This window comes from Mytilus trossulus, unplaced genomic scaffold (genome assembly GCF_036588685.1).
Source record: "Mytilus trossulus isolate FHL-02 unplaced genomic scaffold, PNRI_Mtr1.1.1.hap1 h1tg000220l__unscaffolded, whole genome shotgun sequence".
Lineage (NCBI taxonomy): Eukaryota > Metazoa > Mollusca > Bivalvia > Mytilida > Mytilidae > Mytilus > Mytilus trossulus.
In genome coordinates this window covers 52,890-80,435 of record NW_026963313.1, presented here as the reverse complement: position 1 = coordinate 80,435, position 27,546 = coordinate 52,890, and the positions used below count along the sequence as shown (strand labels likewise).

Here is a 27,546-nt window from a genome sequence, read left to right as displayed (position 1 = left end):
TAAATTCGCTGTCATTACAAACTCATTCGAAGCCTTTGGTTGATTTGGAATTCCTCACTTCCCTTAATTTTGTTGGGTGAAACATATATCAATTAAACATTTGGATACAAATATTTGTTTGTCTTTTTATCTCGTGTCGGTGGTATATAAATTTCATCGAAAAGCCCGGCGTAAATATTGTTTACAACAAGAAGTCTGTGAGGTTATGCTGACTTAACATACAACAAACGATAATTTCTTACTGACAAGCCCCCCATCAAATATATCAGTACACACTTGCACCCATACTATCATTTTATGTTAGACAGTTAATAGGAAGAATACAAAATCAAAAATGTCGGACCCTTATAGTACGGAGACCGAGTAAGGAAAAATCGCTTATTTGAGGAGTTTAATCGTCATTAGGACTAAACGGCTATAAATCACAGTATTGGTAGTTCAAAGGTTAAAATTAACATTTTGACTTGTCGTCAAAAAATCGTACGGTGCAATTTTCGTAAAATTGGCTTTGAAGTACGTTAGTTTACTTGGACGAAAAATTGACTAAGAAAAGTGTTGAGGTCAACATTGTAAAAGAACATCCGTGATATAGATTTCTGTTACTATATACATTGTTGTTACACCTTATTTATGTTATTTTAACGATTTCAAATAAAGTTTAGCCAACTTAATTCGTTATTAAAGAGTTTTTGTATAAGTTTAACACTGCGAATACTTTGCATTTAATAGAGTAGGTTCCAATTTAATTTCATAATTTTTTTAACGCAAAATGTAAAATAATTAACATTTATATGATATTTCATACATTTGTACCTTTATTAATCAATAATATCAAATTCATTTGTCGCAGAAGCACTATTTCAGCAATTCAAGCCAGACAAAATTCATAACGCTCATATGACGGAGCTATTCGAAGCTCATATACAGCCTCTTAAAGATACATATACCCAATTGGGATGTGATGTATTACTTATATTTACATACTGGGATATGTTTCTTGAAGTAGTAAACATTCAGCTGTCAAATGTTAGACCATAACGAGAGGGAAATTGGTCTCTTCCTTGAGATCGTCATTTCAAATGTAAAATTATATCGTTGTAATCAACCGTACCGAACGAAGGTGGGTGCCAGTTCACATACTCGATATGCTTCAATTTTCTGAGAACCTTCGATCACCTTTCATAGAGGGCTATTTTGCTTTCTAGACAGATTCGTGGACATTTTAACAGTACTATGACATGGCAACAGAAAAGACCGTTATAAAAGCCTCAAGGGGATTAGGTGGCACTGTAGACATAACAAATCAAAAGTCTGTGCTTGTTAGATGGACCCTTACTAAACATTTCATAGAATACATTAGTCGTGTACTGCTTAAAAGGGATGGAATTGCTGCAAATTATGCAGATTCACAAGACGAAACAAAACCAACAGCAATGACAAGAGATAAAGAACATGTTATTGCCATTGTGAACCATCTAAAGGATCCTTGACTGATCCCTTTGGTGTGGAATCCCACCCTCAATGTCTTATCAATATGTCTTCTTTAATGCATGCTTCAAGACATATTCGAGGTTCTTTGCTCACAGTTGTCGAGGAAGGCTTGAATATGTCTAAACATTTTGCCACTAGTACGTTTTCTTAAGATCACAAGGAGTTTTTATAGTCCAATATCAAAGTCAAACACAAACCTTAAATATCAATCGGGGCAAATACTTTCAGGTCGCATAAATCCATAATTTGTGATAAGACGTGCACCGATTTCGGCAAGATGTAGAGATGATGTTATCATAAAACATGTGTTGTCGCACCTATTCCATTATCTCCTTTTCAAAATGACGGCACCATGAGAAAATCATGCAAGTCGGATTTTGTGAAGCAATTCTAATCTTAAGTCTCTTGTGCACTTCCCCTAACTTCCTTTATACCATCACTCACAACTTACATAAGAGATGATATGGCATTGGTTCAATGTATTAATGCTAAGAAAGGTAAAACATGTGGCGACTTTGCAGCTTAATATTTAAAAAATATGTCTGAATGAATTTCTATAGCGTACATAGCAGCACATGTTTTTGACCACTACGACACGAACAACTATATAAAGTCTGCCGAAAGGGAACGCCGCACAGAGACTACAGCTTTCATCAAAGTGTATCAGATTATAGAGCTGAGAAGTATTTCTGACTGGAAAACTTTGACAACTTCCATAAGATTCCACCCGATGTGAGCTTTACATAGTCAGAACGTTTTTTAATTCCGAAATTATCAAAGTTATCTATACCAACACTGTTCATGGATAAAATAACTTGTTCAGCACTCAAGAGAATGCCTATACCCAATGCCTAAAACTTTGACACGGAGTTTAGGGAAATGTGAAAGAGTGGGAGAACAATCATACGGACCTCTTATACAATTGTAACTGTTCTGTGTGTTCTCTACTATAAAAAAAAAAAATTAGGACACATACAAGCGAGTTTTGGTTGCAGATGTGGAACATTAGCAGTGTAAAGGATGGGCGAAGATTTTCACCCATTCAATAACTATGTGTCTGTCTTTCCCCAACAATTTGTAAACTATTGTCTGCTACACATGTACTTACCGGATGCGACGCAACTTCGTCTCTGTTTGGAGTAGGTATACAAACTGTCTACAAGACTTCAAAGGACACGCACGACTATTTCAGTTGTTTTAGAGTTTCGGTTATATTGACAATGATAAAGCCCTTGTTTAGTCATGAAAGATAATTTAAAAGGTACTGTCTCTTTAAAACCACTCCATCATAATAGTTATTCAAGTTTTCCACTAGTAAAGATGTAAGTTTAGTCAGATTACCTTCCTGCGAGACGGCACTGAAACAGTATGTTTTACGTAGTTCGTTTCAAATTAAAAAATTTAAAATTGGAACCGCATTACACATTGCTTAACCCATATCCGGTCACCTTTAGAATACGGTTGACGAGAGTAAAATGATGCATTGATTTACACTCTGTGTATTTTAAAGGGCATATTTTAGCAGAATTCTTGCAGGATCCTTTGTCTTCATTGAAAGGATAATCTGCATGTGAAAGGGTCATGTGTTTGTTCACTACTAAACCTTACATGTCCGGGGCTTTGATTCTGTAAAGGGTCAGAATTATGTAAAAATTTCAAATCATGTTCCTTGACAATTAACCAGAGGATATATTTCTGTTGTGTGGATCTCTTTGATTGGAATGTTGAATTGTAACTATTTTCGAAGTATTGAGTGCTTTTTAATTTTAATGAATTTCATGAATGATCTTATGCAAAATACGCCTTCATGATAGTAGGATGCAAGTGAAAATAATATTTATCATTCATTGATGAGGTTGAATGTCAGCCGGCAAGGTAATTACTGCAATTTTAACAGAATATGTGTTGACAAATATTTAAAAAACGCCAATTTCCAGAATCAAACCGATATCTTATTAATTTTTTTTTACATTTTCGAGATAATTCATTGATAATTGATATAAGAAAATGTCTGTATCTAGAATGTAAACTAAATTGTTGTATATTTCTTCAAATTTTGAAAGTATGGAAGAAAAAAATAAGAACAGAATTTGATCTTTGACCTCATTTTATGCCAAATTGTTACCACATTTCTTTTTGACGACATCGATATTTCAATAGTACTCATTTTTCCGATGCCAATGATATATAATATAGCCATATAGTATGTTTGACGATTAAATCTAAAAAAAACATTTGGTCTGGTCACCGTACTATTACACTTTACAGCAACATTAGAATATACATGTCCCACGTCAGGAAAGTTTAAAAAGTACATTTTTTTCACTTATTTTATTTTTTTTAGCCCCAAAAAGGTCCCAATTTTTTTAGCCTCGCTCCTCTCGGCGATCTTTAAATATTTCTCCCCCTTTGCTAATTTCGGGATCCGCCCCTGAACACTTAAATAGTATTGCTTGTCTTCTAACAGAAAAAGAGCTAGTTTATCGTATTTTAAACATGTACTTTCCGTTTTATGATTCATAGTTATATCCCTTTGTACACAGTACTGTCTATGTATTTACGTTTTGTTATTTGTGTACTTTCAGGGTTAATTTATTCATGTCGTATGAATGAAACATCTTAAACTTGACGAATCCTTTTATTCTGTCCAAGAACCCTATTACATTTGGCGCCCAATAGTTTGAATTGTTTTACATTGTCTTATCGGGACCTATTATAGCTGACTATGCGGTATGGGCTTTGCTCATTGTTAAAGGCCGTTCGGTGACCTATAGTTGTTAATGTCTGTGTCATTTTGGTTGTCTCATTGGCAATCACACCACATCTTCTTTTTTATAATTGAAGAAAAACAAACATCAAAAATTTGAAATTGGCCATTGTCATGCATGTTTTGTGTTGATATTTAATTTGTATAGTAATGTACTGTTTATAAATTTTCTTTGTTTGAATGATACTGACAACTGGTCTGCTTGTCCAAACTTAGAAATTTTTGAAAATCCAGCTGGTATTTACACTTGACTTTTGTGTTTTGTACTTAGCCATTTTTATTTGTTTACGTTGTGTACTATTGATTGATAGGGCTTACATACCTGTTTGTGTTTGTTCTTGTCATTCACTTACACTTTGTTAACACGCATACACAACAATAGTGAGATACTGTTGTCCTGATTTGGTATTATTTATGAGCAAGTGTATTTAGATTATTTTTTCATATTTGATACTTTGATTTGATATTACCTTAGTACGTGTGTACTTAGTATTTATTGACATAGTGTATTGCTATACAGGGTAGTCACATATACACTTGTACTTATTATATAAGGGTATAGGTTTATTTATTTTATTTGTGTTTACGTGTGCGTATGTATGATTGAATGTTGATATGAACCTGTGATTGACCTTGACCTTTCATATTTGAATAAATCTTCTCTTGCCTTGCCCGACACCTACCCTACTTTGTGCATTACAGTGCATGTAAATTAATACACTTTTATACACATTTAAAAACATACATACACTTGATAGTCTATAAGCGAACCAGATATAGATAGCAATATATAGATACATTTGAGTGAACTCATAGATTGAGACAAGAAAACATATTTGATATTTGATCCGAGGATATAATTTGATGTAAGTAACCCAAGCCCATACATATAAAACTAACATTACACAGTAGGCTTCGGTTACACAGTAAAACTTAGTAAATTTGTGTTGTGGTCCAACCTTAGTTGTATTTGTTGTCACTGTTGCTTATACTTATACTTGTACTTTAACTTTACTTTATATTCCATCTACTTTACTTCGATCTATTGATGAACTTATCTTTACTTTAGTTTTGTTCATATTTATTAATATATAGTACTTGTGTCATATTTGTATATATTCATACTTATGTTTAGATATTTACATACTTGATATACTTATTCATTTCTTTTCATCAGGGTAGATAATCTGCACTATAATGGAGTTTTGTAATTTCAGAAAAATAATTGTACTTTATAATTTCAGATTACTATTAGATAGCTGACTTTATTTTTTTTGGTCTTTCTGTATTTTGATACTTGTATTTAATCATTATACATATCTTCTTTTACAGTTCCTTGGTACCAGATTTAATACTTAACTTTGATATATTTCAGATCTATTAATTATTATTTAATTTCAGATTTTGATATTTTGTTTCATCTTTGGACTTTAACTAATCTTTAATTAAATTTTCAGTGCTGCATATATATTATTTTGTTTTCTTTATCCATCATAGATTAGTGGTGACACATATAGTTATATCATATTGCATTGTGTTTTAGGATATACTTACCAGATATTCGTTTTCACTTTGACTAATTTTGAGTACGAGATAAATTTATATAGATTTACCAGATAGATTTATATAGGTTTGTCAAATACATTTGTATTGATTTCAGCTATAAATTATCTATACTTTGTGTTCATTGAAGGTACTTTTATATAATTTTGTATTCATTAAAGGTACGTAATATAATTTTGTATTCATTGAAGGTACTTAACAAATTTTTGTATTCACTGAAGGTACTTAACATTGCTTATATTAGCTTCAGGTATTTAATATTATTTCGTATTCATTGTAGGTAATTAGTTCTATTTTCATATTAATTTTAGGTACTTAATATATACATTTATTATGCATTTTAGGAATTTAATCAAACTTTGTTCTCTATTGTAGGTTATTAACAATAATTTGCTATTTCTTGTAGGATACTTATATTATCTGTATTTATTGTAGATACTTTGGTTTTTTCATAGGTGCTAATATCTATTATATTTCTTGTAGATTTAGGATATCTTATTATATTTCTGGAAGATTTAGGATATGTTATTATATTTCTTGTAGATTTAGGATATCTTATTATATTTCTGGTAGATTTAGGATATGTTATTATATTTCTTGTAGATTTAGGATATGTTATTATATTTCTTGTAGATTTAGGATATGTTATTATATTTCTTGTAGATTTAGGATATGTTATTATATTTCTTGTAGATTTAGGATATCTTATTATATTTCTGGTAGATTTAGGATATGTTATTATATTTCTTGTAGATTTAGGATATCTTATTATATTTCTGGTAGATTTAGGATATGTTATTATATTTCTTGTAGATTTAGGATATCTTATTATATTTCTGGTAGATTTAGGATATGTTATTATATTTCTTGTAGATTTAGGATATCTTATTATATTTCTTGTAGATTTAGTATATCTTATTATAAATTCATTCATATTTTGACATCATGGCCGATAAGGCATATCAACAGCTCGTCGACACCTTAAAGGAAATGCATATAAAACCAAAGGCCGATACACCTGAGGCATTACAACAGTGGATTGATGCTTACGCAGTAGAAACACTAAAGATGGGAAAACAGACTTAACCTATTAAGAAGGAACCATCAACAACAACGTCATCCCATTATACTCAGCCACCTAGAATCAACCGTTTCTCTGGTAGTGGTGAAAAGAAAGGAGGTGAAACAACATACGAACTTTAATTTGGAAATATGAAGTACTTGGACTCATGAAGGATAAGATCCACTCATAGGAAGCTATCATCCAAGCCATGCGTAGAGCTTTGCGTGAGGAAGCAGGATAAGTAGCAATGCGTTTAGGAACAGATGCATCATTAACTGAGATCATGATCAAGATGGAAAGCGTTTTTGGCAATGTAGATGAACTTGAAACCATCAAGGGCGACTTTTACAATGCAAAGCAGAAGGAAACCGAGGATGTTTCAGCATGGAGTTGTCGCTTGGAAGTAATACTTGATAAAGCCATCCATTCAGGGAAAGTCAGTAAGCCACAAGCAGATACCATGATGCATGACATGCTTTGGAAAGGACTAAGACCACATATAAAGCATATCAGCCACTATAAGAAGGAACGCTTTAATACATTTGATCATTTGCGTGTAGCTTTGTGAAAGATTGAGAAAGAAAATAATCTTGATGAACTACCAAAGGTGAAAGCAACATCAAAACAGGCCATTGCTAATGACATGAATGAGAAAGAGGAGGAATCTGAACTTGTTACAACACTGAAGCAGATAAACACACGCCTCGAACACTTAGAATCTAGACAACATAATAAGATCAACCAAATTAACAACAACAAGACACACAACCACAACCGTACCAAGAGACATTTAATCAGTTTAGAGGTAGAGGAAATACTAGAAGTGGTAGAGGAAATAGAGGTTATGATAGTGATTATGGAATAAGTTATGGCAGAGGTTATGGTGGAGGTAATGGCAGAGGTTTTGGGCAGAATCAACATCAGTCAACTTAATCGATTACGTGTGACCGTTGTGGTAGAGACTCGCACATTGCCAGAGGATGCCGAGCCAACTCTGATGTCAACGGCAAACCTTTAAACAAGATGATGTCATCGACAAGGGGCAGCCGATCGACATGAACATACACAGCCCTATTCAATAGAATTTATGCAAATCAACAATACCACCAGGACTTTGTGGACAATTAACTTAATCAAAAATGATCATCAATGGCATTGAAACTTCATCTCTTCTCGATACAGGGTCCACTGTATCAACAATAGCTCATGAATTGTACACTCAGCACTTTACTGACACACCACTCAAACCTTTAGAACAGATTATCAACATTGAATGCGCAGATGGAAATTCATTACCGTACCATGGATATATTGAGGCCAACATTCAACTGAAAGATACCGATCAGCATTATCCAACCATACTACTTGTCGTACCAGATAGTCCGTATCACTCCAAAGTTCCAGTTCTGTTGGGAACAAATATACTGACAACCATCATGGATAATTACAAAGATAGATTTGGCAACCTATTTCTTCAGCCATCAGATTTAACAACACCCTGGTATTCGTCGTTTAGATGTAAACTATTGAGAGAAAAAGAACTTAAAAAGATGAAAAACAGATTATCATTAATTAAATCAGCTGAATATGAAAGAGTCATTATACCACCGAACAGTCAGATATCCATAAAAGCCATGACAACCAAAGAACTACCTTACCACTCCGTAACTGCTATCACGCAGCAAACAAAGTCATCTATATTACCATCAGATTTAGATATTGAACCATCACTGATAGATTATAAATAGCATCATAATGACATGTTCAACCTCAGAATTTGACACATCACTACAAGAACAGTCTCCATTCAACCAAACGCCATAATTGCTGTACTATAACCTGTCCTCATACAAGATAAACCTTTAAATAAAGAGAAAGAATTTGAACCACCATTACTACAGCAGGTAGACATATCCAACGACAATATAACATCAGATCAACTTCAACTTGGAAAAGATTTCATTACATCATACCAGGATATATTTTCGAAAGATGATTACGACATTGGACATACCAACATAGTACAACATAAGATACTGTTAGAAGATGATAGGCCGTCCAAACAACGATACCGACACATACCTCCTTAAATGTAGGAAGATGTTAAGAGCAACTTATACCAGAAGCTCCGAGCAGGAATAATTAGAGTCTCATAGCTCGTATGCCTCCAACGTTGTTCTTGTTAAGCAGAAGAATGGCACACTAAGAATATGCGTAGATTACAGAGATTTGAATTTAAAGACAAAAAATGCTGTACCTCTATCTTTTATAGTTTTCGATTTAATAGACACAAATGGAAAAAAGGTAAAATTTGTCATTTAAGGGTTCAATATAAGATTTAATCGGATAGTTGAGACATGTATGGACAATTGTAAGAGCTCAACAATCAGATATTTTTGCTCTGGTCAAGATTTTCTCTCTTTTTAATGGTTTTTAAATTAATTTGACAAACCCCTATGTGCTATATCTATGTTGGTTGGCCATATTAGTTGGCTGGCGGGGTCATCGGCCAATGTTTTTAAAACTCAATACCCCATTGATGGTTGTGGCCAAGTGTGATTATAGTTTCAGAGGACAATATTTTTGCAAAAAAAAAAAATAGTATAATAAAAAAAAAAAAAAATTGACTGTTAAGTGCACTTACTCTTTCAGGGGTAAATTTTGGTGATTTTGGATTATTTGCAGATCTTATTTTGCTGGACGTCTCTTTATCTTTATCTTTAGAAATATTCAAGATAATAACCAAAAACTGCAATATTTCCCTAAGATTAAAAATGGGCAGCAACCCAACAACTAGTAATCTGATTCTTCAGCAAAGTTCGGTGCAAATAGAACTAAACCTGATGAACATTTAAACCCCATTTCAGATTGATCTAAATGCTTAAGTTTCTGAGATATAAGCAGAAAAATGCATTTTACCCCTATGTTCTATTTCTAGACATGGTGGCCATGTTGGTTGGCAGACGGTGTCATCGAACTTTTTTTTTTAAACAAGATACCCTTATGATAATTGTGACCACGTCTAGTTTAATTTGTCTGTCTGTTCAGTTTCAGATGAGAAGATGTTTGTAAAAGAATACAAAAAAATAAGAAAATTGGAAAAAAATGACGATAAAGGGCAATTACTCCACAAGGGGTCAGTCGACAATTTTGGTCATTTTCAAATTTACTGAAGTTCCGATCTTTTCAGACATACACATATTTCATTTGTTATTTGTATTTGAACATATTTGAGTTCAATCATACAAGTTGAGTTGTTTGGAGAATATTTTAGTTAATATAATAAGTTATGTGGTTCATAACGACTTTCGTTTACATTAAATTGTATAAACGAGAAATTTAACATGAAAACACATATAATTATACTATAGTTATTTATTATATGTTTATAAACTCAGTCAGTTATATAAAAGGTTATAAATAAGCATACACATATATAGTTGTACTATGTTAGTAAACACAATCAGTTTGAAAATTTCCCTTAAAGAAATTACAGCACTATTTGTAAATGTTTTCAATCTGACATGTTAAAGTCGCAATAGCCTTTTAATGCTTTCGTTTAGAAACATTCCCTTTGGATCAGCATTAGATTCCTTGAGTTGCTTTGTAAATTCATCGATCTGTATTTTCTTACTCTGAAAGATAAGAAAATAATAAGACGTAATTTTTTATACATAGAGTATATCATATGATAATCCATTTATTTTGCATGTGCTATTCAAATAGACTGCAAAAGATTTTTAAAATACTAAAAAAAAAGTTTATGAAATGAAAGTTGAATGTTAGTTATCTTATGTAGGCAAAACATAGTCAAATATGTGTAATTGAATATACTTCGAAGTTGAGTATTTTTATGAACTGTTTCTGATGCTTATTGCTGCTTATTATAAATAGGTATGAAGTATGCTGACTAAAAGCCTAGATATTGCAGAGTATAATTTTAACGATGGCAGTTGCAACATAAGCATCATTATACCACATCTTTTTTTTATAAGTCTTTATTCAATATGATTACTAGTAACCTGAACTTACAGATCTGCTTAATCGTTAAATCTCAGAAGCGAACAAACATACACGCGTCAAACTCGAATTTCTTATTTGAAAGCTGTATAGTATGATCATATTTAAGGAAGGGGCGATAAGGTAGAATTGTTTTATTTGAGGTAGAATTGTTTTATTTGAGGTAGAATTGTTTTCGTTATTGAATTATTTTTTATGAATCAAGTTTAATATTAATCTCACAAATGAAAATCTTTTATAAACAGAATAATGCAATTGCCAATATTCAAAATACGTATTAACAAAGAAGTGTTATAAGTTTACATGTTGTACCCAATCTGTTGTCTTGATTCTTGTTTGAATAGAAAGATAGTCTAAAATAATCTAATTATATTTTAGTAATTACAAAAACAGTCAAGAAGTAATACCTTACATTACAGTAATTCAATTTTGCTAGTATTTTCTTTACACATACTTTGTAAATGTAATCTTCGATGTTTGGAAGAAAATCCCATTGTTTAGCTAAATGTGGAATACCACCCAACTTCATCCATTTTAGTCCTACTTCCGTGCAAAACCTTGTCCATTGTTTTGTATTGATAACGCTTAAGACCTCTATGAATAACACTTGTCCGGATCCGCCGTATTCTGTATTTCCAATTATACCTGGACAAAGAAGTGCTCCACTGCAAGTAAATACAAAGAAGTTTTTTAGGTTGCAAATTTTGTAGATAAACACAATAGGATTTCCAATAGGAACTCCCTTTTGTGGCTAAAACTGTGCAACTTTTACTATAAAGAATTGTGAAAAAGTATACCCTAGAATGGAAAGTTGATATGCACTACTATTCTTCCTCCTTAGTATTCAATTTTAGGCGCTAGGTGTTTTTCTATACTTTTTAAATTCCCAAGTTATGGATCTATGAGATGAATCACGGAGATCATTTATAGAAAACAGTACGTTAACACATTTACATGTATGAAAGACAACCTCAAATACCAATGCATTTTATATCTTCAACTACGATATTGCAGTACGTTTTATTTCACGATGTAACGACCTAAAAAACACTAAAAAAACTAATATTTACCTGTGACCCATTACACGCATTTCCATAGCAATGTTCAGTGGGTATTGACCGTACTTCTTGTAATCGTCTACCTTTTTCGTAACCACAGTAATGATCTCGACAAGTTTTGTTTTATCAAAATTGAAGGCAAATTCCATGTCATACACAGGGGCTTTCTCAATGTAATTTCTGCAAAAGAAATCATTATATGTCAACTTATAATCTTTTAAAAATATATCTTAAACAATACTTTATCCTTTCCATTGAAAGTTAAAAATCAGAGGTACACCATCACCTCAAATAAATTAACTACTGTAAACCAACTTAATTTCGCGAGCGATTTATTTTCGCGACTTTCCCGAGTAGAAGAATTACGCGAAATTAAATCGTCGCGAAAAGGAATAACTTGGATCTTTCCCTATCAAACTACATTAAGTAAATAAGAAAATCGCGAAATTAAAACGCCGCGAAGTTGACTAGCTGGGAAAAACGCGAAATAAAGTATCCGCGAAAATAAGCTGGTTAACAGTATGTTTTGTTTTAATAGTTAACTTCACACTTCAAATATTTAGTAACAATACAATATTAACCACGTTCAATTGTTATACGTTTTACCTTAATAAGAATTCACATTCATTCCTATTGATTAGTTACGCTGGTTTATGAATTAAAAGTTCTTACTATTAGGTTATTCTTGATCATAAATATTTACCTTTCTTCAGATTATGAAATTTCTTATTAGTTTGACAAACATAGATATTTGTATATAGAGGAAGGAAAAATTGGTCATATAAAAGTAACAAAAAACAATTACACGAGAATTGCTGCATTTAGAAATCATTGTGAAAAATGAGTTGAAGCTCGACAAAATATATAAAAAAGCTAAACTTGCTATTCAGGTCACCTCTTTTTGTGGAAATTTTAGTTTGTAAAGTGCTAATTAATCTCAGTGTGTATTTTTGAAATCTCAGACTACAATTTTAAACTCTCAGTGTGTATTTTTCATTTGTATAAATCTCGGTGAGTAATTCTGAAATCTCAGTGTGTAATTTCGAAATCTCAATGTGGTTTTAAGCTATTAAACCAAGTGTTCCAAATGGTGAAGTTGAAATCATCCCTTCGTAAATTTTTCGGACGCCATCACGAGTTGGTTGACCGTTATGGAATAACCGTTTCACAAATGATATCTGATATATTCCTTACATCGTAACTACAATCCCCTTCCCTTTCATGAATGTGACTTACCGAATTTGACTATTTACCGGATTTGTAATCACATAAGAAACACGATGGGTGCCACATGTGGAGCAGGATCTGCCTACCCTTCCCGAGCACCTGAGATCACCCCTATTTTTTTGTGGAGTTCGTGTTGTTTATTCTTTAGTTTTTTTTATGTTGTGTCATGTGTACTATTGTTTTTCTGTTTTGTTTTTTTTCATTTTTAGCCATGGCGTTGTCAGTTTGTTTTAGATTTATGAGCTTGACTGTCCCTTTGGTATCTTTCGTCCCTCTTTTAGTTAGTTCGAAGTGTGTTATGTTTTTTCGATAAAAGGGTTCAAACATAATTTTAAGGAGAACAGTTTGCCATAGATTATCGTTAAGATATACCTCAGTAGATTTTGTCAAATAAACTATTAAATATCGACCAAATTGTACAAAAATCTATGTGGTTCTGCAAAAAAACGTTTTATTGTGACTTTATATTGTGTAGGTCGAGCTTTTATCATTTTATGTTGAATAATAGAACGTAATGGCAGTGCTAACTAAATTAGAGCTTTTCTGACTAAATTTAATTTAAAGTGAAATTTAAATGATTTTCGCAGGTGAGTGCAACAAGCTTAGTATGTATTTGAAAAAATGACAGTAACCTCATCAAGTAGGCAAATGTATGTACCACTTTATAAGTAATCTTTCCTAATCAAGGTAATGGTATAAAAAAGTTTGTTTTCCTTTTTCTTCACAAATAGAATTTTTTAAGATGATTTTTTTCTAATTTAAGATTAATATATGTGATATTATTGCCAACAACGAGCACAACCCGCACCGCACAGTCACATTTATAAGGCCCTAAAATATCAAATATAAACAATTAAATCGAAAAACACCTGTTTGAATTATGTACAAAATATTGAACCAAAATAAATATGATATACAGCAATAAAACGACAATCACTGAAATACCGGTTCCTGACTTTGGACATTCATAATATGGCGGGGTTAAATATGTTTGCGGGATACAAATCCTTCCCTAACCTGGGTCAGAGTATTGACATTACAATATAAGAACATACTATCAAAGTCAGTTGAAATGGGATTAACTCGTCCGATTAATATAAAGAATTTCTTTTAACAAAAACACACATCGGATGTGGCAGTTCACTTATTATCTTTTTGGAGAAGACGTTACTAAGTTGAAAAACTTGTGTCTAATCCATTTGTCTCTTTTTGGAACAATAAAATATGTTTAAACTTATTATCACATAAAAAAGACAATAAGTAAAGATCTGGCAGTACTCGCAGTTACTGACAGCTAGTTCAAACCCCAAAAAACAACTAATAAAAAGCCATGCATCTTGAACTTAAATTATATAAGTAAAAGTACAACATCGAAATAAGGTTTATGTACCCGTCTGTAGCCATTTTTGTACGATTTTTTTTTAAATATCAATTGTATCAAAACTACAGATATAATGAATAATAGAGGCATGCCATTTTGAACATATGCTATGGATCACTTGATGCTAAGCATTATTATTTACTGTCGCATTGCATTTAATAGAAAAAGAGTACTTTGTGGCAAAGAAACCAAGTTTTTTTATAGAAAATCCACAGCCTTTAATAAAGAGATTTGTGTTATAAATTTGAAACATAGATTACTTACTTGCTTTTCTATGATGTGCTAGTGTTTATTTTTTACACAAAGTTCTAACCAACCTGTACATTTTAAAATACCTCGTGCAGAGAAACTAAAGTCGAGCTCACCCTTAAAGGTGTACTTATTTGGTCCATAATTTTGTTCTAACCAATAACTACATTAATAAACTTGTTATAAGGAAACCAATACTAGCACTACATGCAATGATCCTATATCTAATGTTCATCAAATTGCCAAATATGATAGAACAAGGAAAACGGCTCTGGATTTTCTATAAAATGTCCATATGTTAAGCATTGAAGCAACACAAGGGTACATAATCGTGAAAAAACGTCATAAATGATCAGAGAAAAACATTATTTTGTACAATTGCACGATACCGGTAAAGACAGATTGTACAGCCATGGATGTTCATATGTCTATAAAAAATATTATTTAGTTTGATATAAATCACTGATAAATAAAGGCAACAGTAGTATACCGCTGTTCAAAACTCATAAATCCATGGACAAAAAACAAAATCGGGGTAACAAACCAAAACCGAGCGAAACGCATTAAATATAAGAGGAGAACAACGACACAACACCGAAACGCAACACACACAGAAACTGACCAATCATCAGACAAAACACCACGAGAATAACAAATATAACATGAAAACCAAATACATGAATTTGGGATAGACAAGTACCGTGCCACGTCTTATCTCAATATCTCAAAAATAAGAGAAAACACAAAAGACTCAACGTTAAAATGTAACACACAGAGAAACGAACAATAATATAACAATGACCATCTTCCTGACTTGGTACAGGACACTTTTAAAGGGGAATAAAAGTGGTGGGTTAAATCTGGTTTTATGGCATACCAAACCTCGCACTTAAATGGCAAAGTTAAATATAATATTGAAATGGCAACATAATATTACAGGACTACAATACAAATAAATAGGAGAACATATTAGACAAAGAAAAACATGATTAATAAATAACAAAAAGCATCAGGTTTAAAATTCAATACGCCAAAAACGCGCCTTGTCCACACAAGACTCACCAGTGACGCCCAGATATAAAAGATCGAAAGTGAAAAAAGTACAAAGTTGTACAGCACTGAAGATCAACAGTTGAAAAGGTTTCGCCAAATACGGCATTGTTTTTATGCCCGGGATAAGAACATTCTTATTATATAGAACAATTCATGCTATTGCAAACAGTAAATTTTATCAAATGAATATGAAAGAGATATACATAAAGAAACTGAAGTATTAAAAATTACAGAAAACTAAACCTGAATACATAACGCCTAGATATAAAAGATCGAACGTGAAAAAGGTACAAAGTTGTACAGCACTGAAGATCAAAAGTTGAAAAGGTTTTGACAAACACGGCATTGTTTTTATGCACGGGATAAGAACATCCTTATAATAATTATAGAACACTTAATGCTATTGCAACCAGTAAATTTTAACAAATGAATATGAAAGCGATATACATAATGAAACTGAAATATTAACTAATTACAGAAAACTAAACCCAAGTTTATCATAAAATAGACACACATCCGAATCAGTTCAGGCGTCAACGTAATTAAAAACATGTGACGTCACATACGATGGCGAAAAGGCAGAAACGTTATGCCACATTTGAATTTATGAAATTTAGAAACAGCATGACGTCACATATGAAAAACTATCATTCAAAAATGAGATAGAACTAGTATTGATTTAGAACTAAATACTGATAATTCATTTAAACAAAATGCATATTGCAATACTTATTAATAGCAATTAACTGTAATATATATATATATATATGTCCAGTTTGTTATGAATCCAACTTCAAACGTAAATAAACGTACAAAATTTAATATAATTAATAAAGAGGAGGTGATAAATTTTTCTATACGTCACACCTAAATATATCATAAGAAGACGTCAACACATTTGACAAAATCTGATGAGAATTACAAATATAACATTAAACATGTAAACTAAATACATGAATTTGGGATAAACAAGTACAGAAACACGTCTTATAGTAATGCGAATTCACATTCTGCAAAACAGTCACAATCGGGAATAAGTCACGTTTGGTAATTAAAGATTAGACGACATAATGACAAACCACAATCTACCATGTGGTAAAAATGTCCTTAGCTAGTTTGGTTAAAGAGACATCATATGGATCCACCAATTCGTGCTGGTGTCCATAAAATTTACGAAGTGTCAATTTTAATCTGTCCTCCTCATAACTTTGTTACATAATCAACATTTATACAAACAAGAATGTGTTCACAGTACACGGATGCCCCACTCGCACTATCATTATCTATGTTTAGTAGACCGTGAAATTGTAATAAATTCTCTAATTTGGCATTAAAATTAGAATAATATTATCAAAGGGAACATGTCCACTAAGTTTCAAGTTGATTGGACTTCTACTTTATCAAAAACTACCTTGACCTAAAACTTTAACCCGAAATTTGCACTTTCATTTTCTATGTTCAGTGAACCGTAAAATTGGGGTCAAAACTCAAATTTGGCATTCAAATAAGAAAGATCATATCATAGGGCACATGTATACTAAGTTTCAAGTTGATTGGACTTCAACTTCATCAAAAACTACCTTGACCAAAAACTTTAACCTGAAGCAGGACAGACGGACGGACGCACATACGGACGGACGCACAGACGGACGGACGAACGGAGGCACAGACCAGAAAACATAGTGCCCCTCTACTGTCGTAGATGGGGCATAAAAAGATATTAACTTGATTGACAATTTAACTTCTTGTAAGATTCGCTCTAAATGCTTTGGTTTCAGAGTTATAAGCCTGCATTTCTTCCCTATGTTATATTTTTAGCCATGGGGCCATATTGGTCAGTTTGCCACGTTACCGGACACATTTTTAAAACAATATACCACACTAATGATTGTGGCTAAGTGTGGTTGAATTTGACCCAGTAGTTTCAGAAGAAAAGATCTTTGTAAAAGATCACAAAAATTTACGAAAAATTGATAAAAATGACTATAAAGGGCAATAACTCCTTAAGGGGTCAACTGACCATTTTGGTCATGTTGACGTATTTGTAGATCTTTCTTTGCTGAACATTACTGCTGTTTACATGTAAATGAAAGTGTCAATCGAATATTCCGGCCGTCTGTATAGTGCCTCGTTGACATTTTTACTTGTTTCTGGTTTTGACATAACTTTTACATATGTGAAGCATTAATAACGATAATTCTAAAAGAAATGAATTGTGTTGTGGGAAATTGTTATGATAATTTATATCAACTTTTAGGGGGTGACAATATGACACTCATACAGGTAGCACTGATTTTCTTTGAGCAGCAGAGTAATCTTTTGTTGTTCTAATGAGTCATTAGCTGAGAATATTCAAAAGTTATTAAAATATGACCAAAAAGCGGAATATAGAATGATTAAGTTTCGTCAGTTTTGTAAAATTTCTTTTTCTTCATTTACACTGCACGAAATGATGCATTTAATATAAAATTAAATGCATATTTTATGCATATTAAATTTTAAATTATAAAAAAATATATGCATTTACTTTATTGGAAAATTTCTAATTTAACATAAGTTTAAACTTAATTTAATAAAGCAAATAAATTCCCAAATTTCAACCTAGTTTAAAGATATTTTTATATCTGAATAAATTTCAAGTTTAAACAATTTAAATATAAATTAAACTTGAAAAAATTTAAATAATTTTCAAATTTATAGATATCGAAATTTAAATTAAATTTCAAATTTAAAGAATTTTTAAAATATATTAAATTTAAAAAAATTTCAAATTTAAAGAAATCTTAATTTAAATTAAATTATAATTAATTTCAAATTTCAAGAAATCTTAATTTAAATTAAATTTTAATAAATTTCAAATTTAAAGAATTTTTAAGATAAATTATATTTGAATAAATATAGAATTTAATTTCTAGTTAAATTTTCTGAGGAATTACAATCATGGAAATAAAAATTGAGAAAAGTTTTCTGATTTTTAAAATGGAGGAAGGATGTGGGTGATTTTTTTTTCATATTCAACTCAAATATCTTGTTTGGAAATATCTAATTAAAGAAGAAAATGAAATAAAAAATAGGAAAATTCAATGATTAAAATATTGAAGCTATTGAAAAAATGATGGATCCTTCAACTTTTCTTATCAATATATACAAAGTTTGAGACTTGAAGGCAGGGATTGCTCCTCAGTTTAATAACAGTAGAATAAGATTTTGGGTTCCAATTGCAAATGTATGGTTTGTAAGTATCATTAAAGTCTGTAAAGATGAAACTACAACTATAATCCAAAGTTTATAAGTCATTTATTTGCAAAGGTTAATACCAGTTTGTAAGTATGCCTTTATCTGTAAGTAAATAATGCCAATGCCTCTGATTTTATATGAGAACTTAAAATGTTTAAATTTTAAGACTTGCACATAACACAAAATTAAGATATAGACTTCAGGGCAAGCCTATCTATCTCTATGTGTGATAATTGCAACAATATATAATACAGGAGATAACAAAAACCCTTGGACAAAGCATAATCATACACAACAATTTCCTGTTTTATCTTATTGCCATCCTGTCTTGGGCATATTTATACAGATTGAATAATATTTTTTTTAAATTGAATTGTCTCCCTTTGTATATGCTTTAATAAAAGAAACAAAGTCTTTATCAAATTAATTTTATTCAGATATTGACAAATCAAAGTTATTTTGATTATCAATAAAATATACTGTCAAAATGTTGGTTACATCAAGGAACTACAATTTTACCGTGTAAACAAATAAAAGTTCAGTTCTACATCAAATTCAAACTAGTCAATAACATAATGGTATGTGACAAAGAAACATGCTTACTATTTGAGTTTGCTTGTTTAAATATCATAACATTGGAGTTATCACAATTAGCAAACATACCCAGCTTTTTTTCAAGTTTGGTATCATAAAAATATTAATGAATAATCTCCCTTGCTAGCATTATTAGTCAATCAAAGGAACAACCAAATACATCAAAAACAAAAAATAAAACAACAAACATAACATAGTTGCTAAATGAACAACCAATGTGCTGCTCAGACATTAATTCAAATTTTATCAAACCTCACCCTGAATGCTATATACACAAGATACAGGTAAAAAATAATTGAAGGAAAAGTAAATTTCAAATATATACAATTGATTAAAATAGCACACAAATAAACTTTTATTAAAAAAATAAAAAATTTCAAGCACAAAATTATCAAATATTAAATGTACTAGGACATAGGAAAATTGAACAAAAATATTATGTTTTTAAGATTAATTGTTTATTAATACTTAAACATTCAAAATAGACGTAACATTTTTGTAAACTGTTAAATACGCAAAGTTATCTCCCATTGACCAAATATATATAAATAATGTGGTGAAATCTTAGATGAAAAATCTACGACAGCAAATACCAGACACTTAAATGAACCACACCCAAATTATTATTCAGCTTTTAATCAATTAAAAAAGGCATTTTTTTTTTAATTAATACAAGAATGTGTCCCCAGTACATGGATGCCTTCTTCATACTATCATTTTCTATGTTCAGTGGACTGAAAATTGGTGAAATTCTCTCATGTAGCATTAAAATTAGAAAGATTATATCATAGATCACAGGGAACATGTGTACTAAGTTTCAAGCTCATTGAACTTCCAACTTCATTGAAAACTACCTTGACCAAAATCTTTTACCTGAAACAGGACAAACAGAACAAACAAAGGGACAGACTGATGCCAAGACAAGAAAAACATAATGACCATAAATAAGGCATAAAAAATATGTAGGTCAAACAAACACAATAACATTATCTAATGACAAATATATGTTGCACCTGTAAATGATTTTTATAGTAAAAATCAAATGTTGAAATCAGAAAGCAATTATTTATCTTGTATAGTTAAAAAAATCTTCAAGTTAAGTTCAAGAAATCAAAATATTCTGTCTGACTTATTTTCAAAGGTTTTCCTTAGGCTGATCTACTGGTAATCTTTATAAACTATAATTCAAAAGTAAATCATGAAGTCATTTTCTTCTTTGCTAATTCCAAAAGTGTACTTTTTATTTGGCCCTATTCAAAATTGAAGGATTATTTTTTTGTCATATGCCCTTAAGCAAACTCAATTAAATGCAAGTTCTGGAGATTTATTTAGACAAGGCTTTCTTAGACCTCAACTTTTTGCACTGTGCATTTAGCTGTCCCTGGTATTTACTGCCAAGTTTATCCATGCAAGATTTAGAATCTTTCGACAGCCTAGTCAGAGGTTTTGTAACAAGGCAAATGTCATTAATATCCAAGAAAAAACATCCAACTGTCAAAATTTTCGTAATATCAATAACTATAATTTTACTATGTAAACATATACAAAAAACACTTTTTTGAAATAAGTAAAGATATACATCAAATTCAAACTAGTCAACAAAATAATGGTATATGGCAAATTAACATGATTACTTGTTTAAAAATCATTGCAAAAGGGTTATAACAAACAGCAAACATAAGCATTTTCAAAGTTTGGTATCATAAGAATATTTATGAATAACCTCCCTTGCTTGCAATATTTTCAATCTAAAAATAAACCAAACACATTAAATAGCAAAAAATAAAACAGCAAACATAACATAGCTGCTAATTTCAAACCAATGTGCTGCTCAGACATTAATTTAAATTTTATAGGATCTCACCCCAAATGATTACATATGATAAAAGTAAAAAAAGACATTTTATGATATGTATAATTGAATTAAATAGCACACAAATATTTTTTATCAACTAAATTATGAAATTTCATGCACATGACTATCAAATATTAAATGTACTTGGACAATTGAGTGAAAATAATATTTCTTTTAAGATTAATTGTTCATTAATTTTCAAACATGTTAAAAAGAGATAACAATTGGTAAACTGTTAAATATACAAAGTTATCTCCCATTGACCAAAATATATAAATAATGTGGTGAAATCTTAGATGGAAAATCTAAGACAGCAAATACCAGAGACACTCAAATTATCATTCAGTATTTAATTAAACAGAAAAAACAAAAGAAAAATAATCAAAACAATATGTAGGTTATGCCCTTAAGCAAAAACCCATGACAGGTCTTGGGATTTATTGGGACAAGGAGAATAAAAATATAAATATATCAATATAAATATGAATAATTTTTATATTTGATGATATTCAAATAATGCATCTTAAATTGACCATCCCAAGCTTAACTACCGAAACACGAAATTGATATTTGTGTCGGGTCCTATCAGCAATATGGGATGCGTGGTTGCATGGGTGTTTTATTATAACAAAATCAAACTATTTCTGCATTTCAATATACATGATATAATAAAAAGACAAAATATTCTATCATGCCAGATATAGAGACGATGGATTCATAATATATAATGGAACATTAGATGAAATTATAGACTTTTTTCGTCTTGTAAATGATTATAACCCCTTATTAAAGTTCACCTATGAAATAAAAAAACGATAAAAAGTGTCGTTCTTGGATGTTGATGTTATTAAAGGTCAAAGATTTACAACATATGGCATTCTTGACCTCGAAATACATTTTAAAGAAACAAATTCTTATCTGTTTCTGCACAGAAATAGCTGTCACTCACAGCATGTGTTCAGAGGATTTATTAAATGTGAAGCAAGACGGCGAATTAGAAATACAAGTGACCATAACAAATTAATAAACAATCAAACTAATTTCGGCTCAGGGGATATAAACTCTAAGCCGGGAATGTCTCAGTATATACCCTGTCTGAGACCTTAATAATATATAATATATATAAGACAGTAAAATGAGTAAATCAAAATATTTAATGAATATAAGATAAGATAAGATAACTTTATTAGCACTAACACATTGACAATAAATGGTTATGGCAACAAATTAAAGACTAACTACAATAACATATATACAATGAAGGAGTGACAGTGGATAATTATGAGAGAAATATATAAAAAAAATAAATGGGAAGCATATACATTATTACAGAAATCAAGTACCTTTTAATAATGAGTTTCTCACCAACAAGCATTCATTCAAATAGTTGACGACAATTTTCAATATTGTTTGGGAATTACTATTTAGAATTGATATAAGCAAGTTATATGATAAGGAAGGAAAGGAGTAGGTCCAATAAAGACCGATTTTGGCCTCAAATTTCAGTTTCATCTGACGAAAGATTTTGACCACTTTTTAAACACTTAAGTCACGGTTTATTTCATATGATTCAATAAATTTATGTGAAAGATTTTAACTTAAAATAGTCATTAAAATCGATCTGATTCAAGCTCAAATATGAAAAATCTACCAAATATGCGAAAAAATGTAACTTTTTAGATGGTTTTTGTCAAAAACGAAAGTGGTCGCATCCGTGTTCATCCTCAATTTTTATATATGTTATGTATTATCATCAAATACAACTTCCATTTCAATATTTTGGATGAACACGAATGCGGCCACTTTCGTTTTACACGGAAACCATCTAAAATTTAACTAAAATGCTGGAATTGTGAAGATTTCAGTAATTTAGCATGACTTATAGGTTCTAGTGCCCAATATATGTGCATTGTATTGTCAAAAACAGCCCATATTTATGTAGCAGAACCTTGACACCATTTGCGATTATGGTCTTAAGGAAACGATGATAGTCCGTCGGAAGGGGACGATAAATGGCTGACCCGTGTTAAGAGAGAGTCATATCTCTTGCACGTTAAAGACACCCTTGTAGTTTTCGAAAAAGAGTAGGCTAATGCCGCTACAAGGCAGCACTCGCACCTGCAAAGTGGAGAGGGATTAATATAAGTTGCAAAACATGTTTCCCAATCCACTGTAAATAAATATGTTTAAACTAAAATTCTACTTTCCAATAAATAACTAAAAGTTTACATTTTAACAATTTTGTAAAACTGCTATATTTTGGGGCCAAACAGATGTCTTACTGGACCTACTCCTTTGTTGTTCAATAGAACATTATCTAATTTTTTAATAAGGTTATCTCTCACATATTTATAGGAGGAACATTTTAAAAGAAAGTGAAGTTCATCTTCAATGTATCCATTGTTACAGCAAAGACATACCCTACTCTATTTTGGTATTTTTAGATATCGCCCTCTTCCAATAGATAAAGTATGAGCACTTAAATATCTACCACTTTTGGATTTGCATTGATCAACATACGAGGGTCTTTTATTTGGTTTATAAAGTATATTAAAAAAGTTCAATTTTTTTATTTTGATTGATGTCAGTCTCTTGCTTTTGGAAAGCCATATCATTGATTCTCTCTTGGGTGGGTTTTTAATACATCTTAATATCAATAGGATTTAGATTAAAACACAGGTACCTAACAATTACAATAAATTTAAAGTAACAAAAAAGTACTATATTTTGAAAGTACATTTCCAGTACCACAGATTTTTTGTACAGAAAAAGTACCTATGCAAAAGTAGCAGTATAGGAAGCGATTTTTACGGCATTGTCATTTCTTCTCTCTAGGAAAAGTCTTGAGAGATATCTGCACCACGTTGTTTTATGAACCTTAAGTACATGTATGCCCTGCTGACTACAAATTTTGGGGTCGATTAGACTTGTAGGTTCAGCGTCCGCATAACTTCCACTTACGGAAAAGCGATTTATGTTGTACAAACGGGTATCATTATTTGCGAAAGAGTCAGTAGCAAAATACGACGACTGGGGAAAAAATCCCGTTTACTTCGTGAAAATTGTGAAATTTGCGCTAAAACAGCTTTTACTTTTAATAGTGTGCCCTTTTATACTAGTATGCTGCACATTTGGTTATTTTTTTTTCAAAGAATTATCCATCCATCTGTAAAACTGTGTTGAATATATTAAAAAAGAAAGACAAATTTTAAAATGTATAATCTTAATCTTTACGCTTTTCCAATGTAATGGGAGATAACTTATTTTTAAAATAAATATTTTCCTCTGAAACAGATATGATTGTTGACAAAAAGAGTTACATCCCATCATAAATATTATCAAAAAAGTAATACGATATTCAAGAAAAATCTGATAAAGTGAACTGTATAGAAATAAGTATATATATGATTATCATAAATATCAAATAAAAGGAAAATGTCAAAATGTCAAAATATAACTAGTTTATAATTATAAGGGGGATAACCAAAACTGCTTGTTTCTTAAAATATATTCTATTTGTGTTGTTGATATGTACATATGTACTTCGATAAATACATGTTGTTTAAACTATTCATACCTGGATTATTCTTTATAAAAGACGATAAAAATCTATCAATGAAATTTAGCCATTATTCAAGCTCTTGTTATTTGTTGTGTTTTGATTGAGATAAAAGATAACCAGAACGTCCATGGAAATCTGACGAAGACTTTTACTTACTTGAAAATCTCGATCTACAGGTTTAGGGATTTTCAGGATTTAAATATTGATTTACGTAAGTTGTTAATATTTTTCCAACGAAAGTTTCTTTTTTCTTCTTCTTCCTTTTGAACAATTATAATAAGCCCGATCGTAAAGTCGTCTTGTTTTCTTAATATCGTTTTCGCTCCATTTTATTTTGTACAACATGTCTTCATCTGACAGTAGTGAAGCCTTGTTGACCCTTAAGAAGAAGAATTACTTCATCATTGAAATTAAACAAGAAACATAATATAAAAAAAATGTGGTATGATTGCCAGTGAGACAACTATCCACAAAAGACCAAAATGACACAGACTTTAACAACTATAGGTCATTGTACGGCCTTCAACAATGAGCAAAGTCCATACCGCATAGTCAGCTATAAAAGGCCCCGATAAGACAATGTAAAACACGTTACTAAAAACTGGCATTAAATTTCAAATTTACCGAACAAACATTTATTAGTATAAACTTGTCATTTAATCTAAATTAAATTTCAGTTAAATCGTCTGATATTAGTAGTTTTGATAAAAAATAAACGTATACCAAAACTGGCATTAAATTTCAAATTTACCGAACAAAAATTGATCAGTATAAACTTGTTATTTAATCTAAATTAAATTTCAGTTAAATCGTCTGATATTAGTAGTTTTGATAAAAAATAAACGTATATTTAAATGACAAATTTAACGGTGATAAACTAGATTTAAACCTTTTAAATAACAAATTTAAACTGCTATTATTTTTCAAATAAATATCAAGTTTAATAACCCATAAATCGGAATTAAACTTAAAAAAATAAGAAATTTAAAAAAATTATTAAATTTTCATAAACTACTAAAATAATTCTTCATAAATCAGACCTTAAATTCAAAACTAGAAATTTAATATATGAATAAATTTTGTAAACGTATCATTTCATGCAGTGTTACTCAGATGTTTATTGCAGTTTCCTTACAATAAGGGCGGGAAAATTCATGACATAAGCCAAGCTTTAAATGACAAAATCGTGAAAATGATGCGTATGTTGAAAAGCGATGAACTCGGATTATGTCCGTTCAAAATAACCCTTACTTCGCATTTGTTCCAAAAATCACTCAACCATAAAGTTGTCGTCAATGGTCTTAAAAGTCATTTTAAACCAACTATACAAAGTTTAAATATAAATAAAATAAAAATTATAAGATTTTTTTGAAAAACAAAAGTGTTGCGTTTTCATTGGCACTCAGTATAGATACCAGAAGGTATGGTAATTTGAATACCTTTTTTTAACTGTGTTTCCCCCTATGATTTCTCATCAAAAACTCAGACAAATAATAATCTTACCTAAAATGAATAGCTCGTGGAAGTTCCTCAAGTATTGGACCAGTTGGATAATTGATGTATTCTATTGCGCAAAACGATGGTCTTGCAGTCCAAGTAACCAAAGGAGGATGATTAGCGAGTACAGGTGAAATTAGTGCCAGAACTTCTTGTGACACCCAATCTACCATATTTTTCAGTTCGTAATATGTTTCAGGCTTTTTCTCTCCTTCTTTTTTCTGGGTTTATCTTTCGGATCCACACTTTATCATCTGTAATCATGTCGGAGTTGACGACTGGATTAAAAGAATTAAAAGGAAACCAAAATATCTCAACCGACCAGTTGTTTTTGAATAAGTTGTATAGTGTTTCCTCTTTGAGTATTTCGTCTAGTTTCATGTATACATTATTTACTTCGACATCAAAGGCAGGAACGAGTTTCATTTTCATGTCAATGATAACTCCAAAACATCCCAAGTTTGCACTTACCGCTTTAAACAATGCAGGATTTTTAGAATCTGTATAAGTAATAACTTCGCCATTACTGTTAATTATGCGCATTTCCAGTACGTAGTCGCATGGTGCTTTTACATTCCATCCTACGCCCTGAATGTATAATAATAGGATATATATTTGTGTATGAAAATTTTAGAATGCGTTACACTGTCAACAATAACTACTTACAAACATTAAAACTAGACAAAAATTGGCTTTGGAAAATATATCAAGAAAAAAAATTCGACTATTCGTATTTTGACATATAAACACAAACTGTCTTCATCGTATACATATAATTAGATCAATGTCAGCACCTAATATTTGCAAATCCAACCTGGGCAGGAAGAAGAATTTTACAATGTTTAATGCGTTTCCCTAGGTTTTAGTTTGTTACCCCGATTTTGTTTTTTGTCCATGGATTTACGAATTTTGAACAGCGGTATACTACT

At 30.9% G+C, this 27,546-nt stretch overlaps 1 protein-coding gene across 1 annotated transcript; it reads right to left on the bottom strand.

The window, feature by feature from the left end:
• Window positions 1-10,343: 10,343 nt before the first annotated feature.
• LOC134701115 (uncharacterized) lies at window positions 10,344-27,165 on the bottom strand. The gene is made up of 4 exons (XM_063562259.1): window positions 26,624-27,165; window positions 11,975-12,142; window positions 11,359-11,569; window positions 10,344-10,519 (listed from the first exon to the last, which is right to left on the bottom strand). Exons 1-4 carry the CDS (start codon window positions 26,788-26,790, stop codon window positions 10,412-10,414), a joined length of 654 nt encoding a protein of 217 aa, XP_063418329.1. The 5' UTR covers window positions 26,791-27,165; the 3' UTR covers window positions 10,344-10,411.
• Window positions 27,166-27,546: the final 381 nt, after the last annotated feature.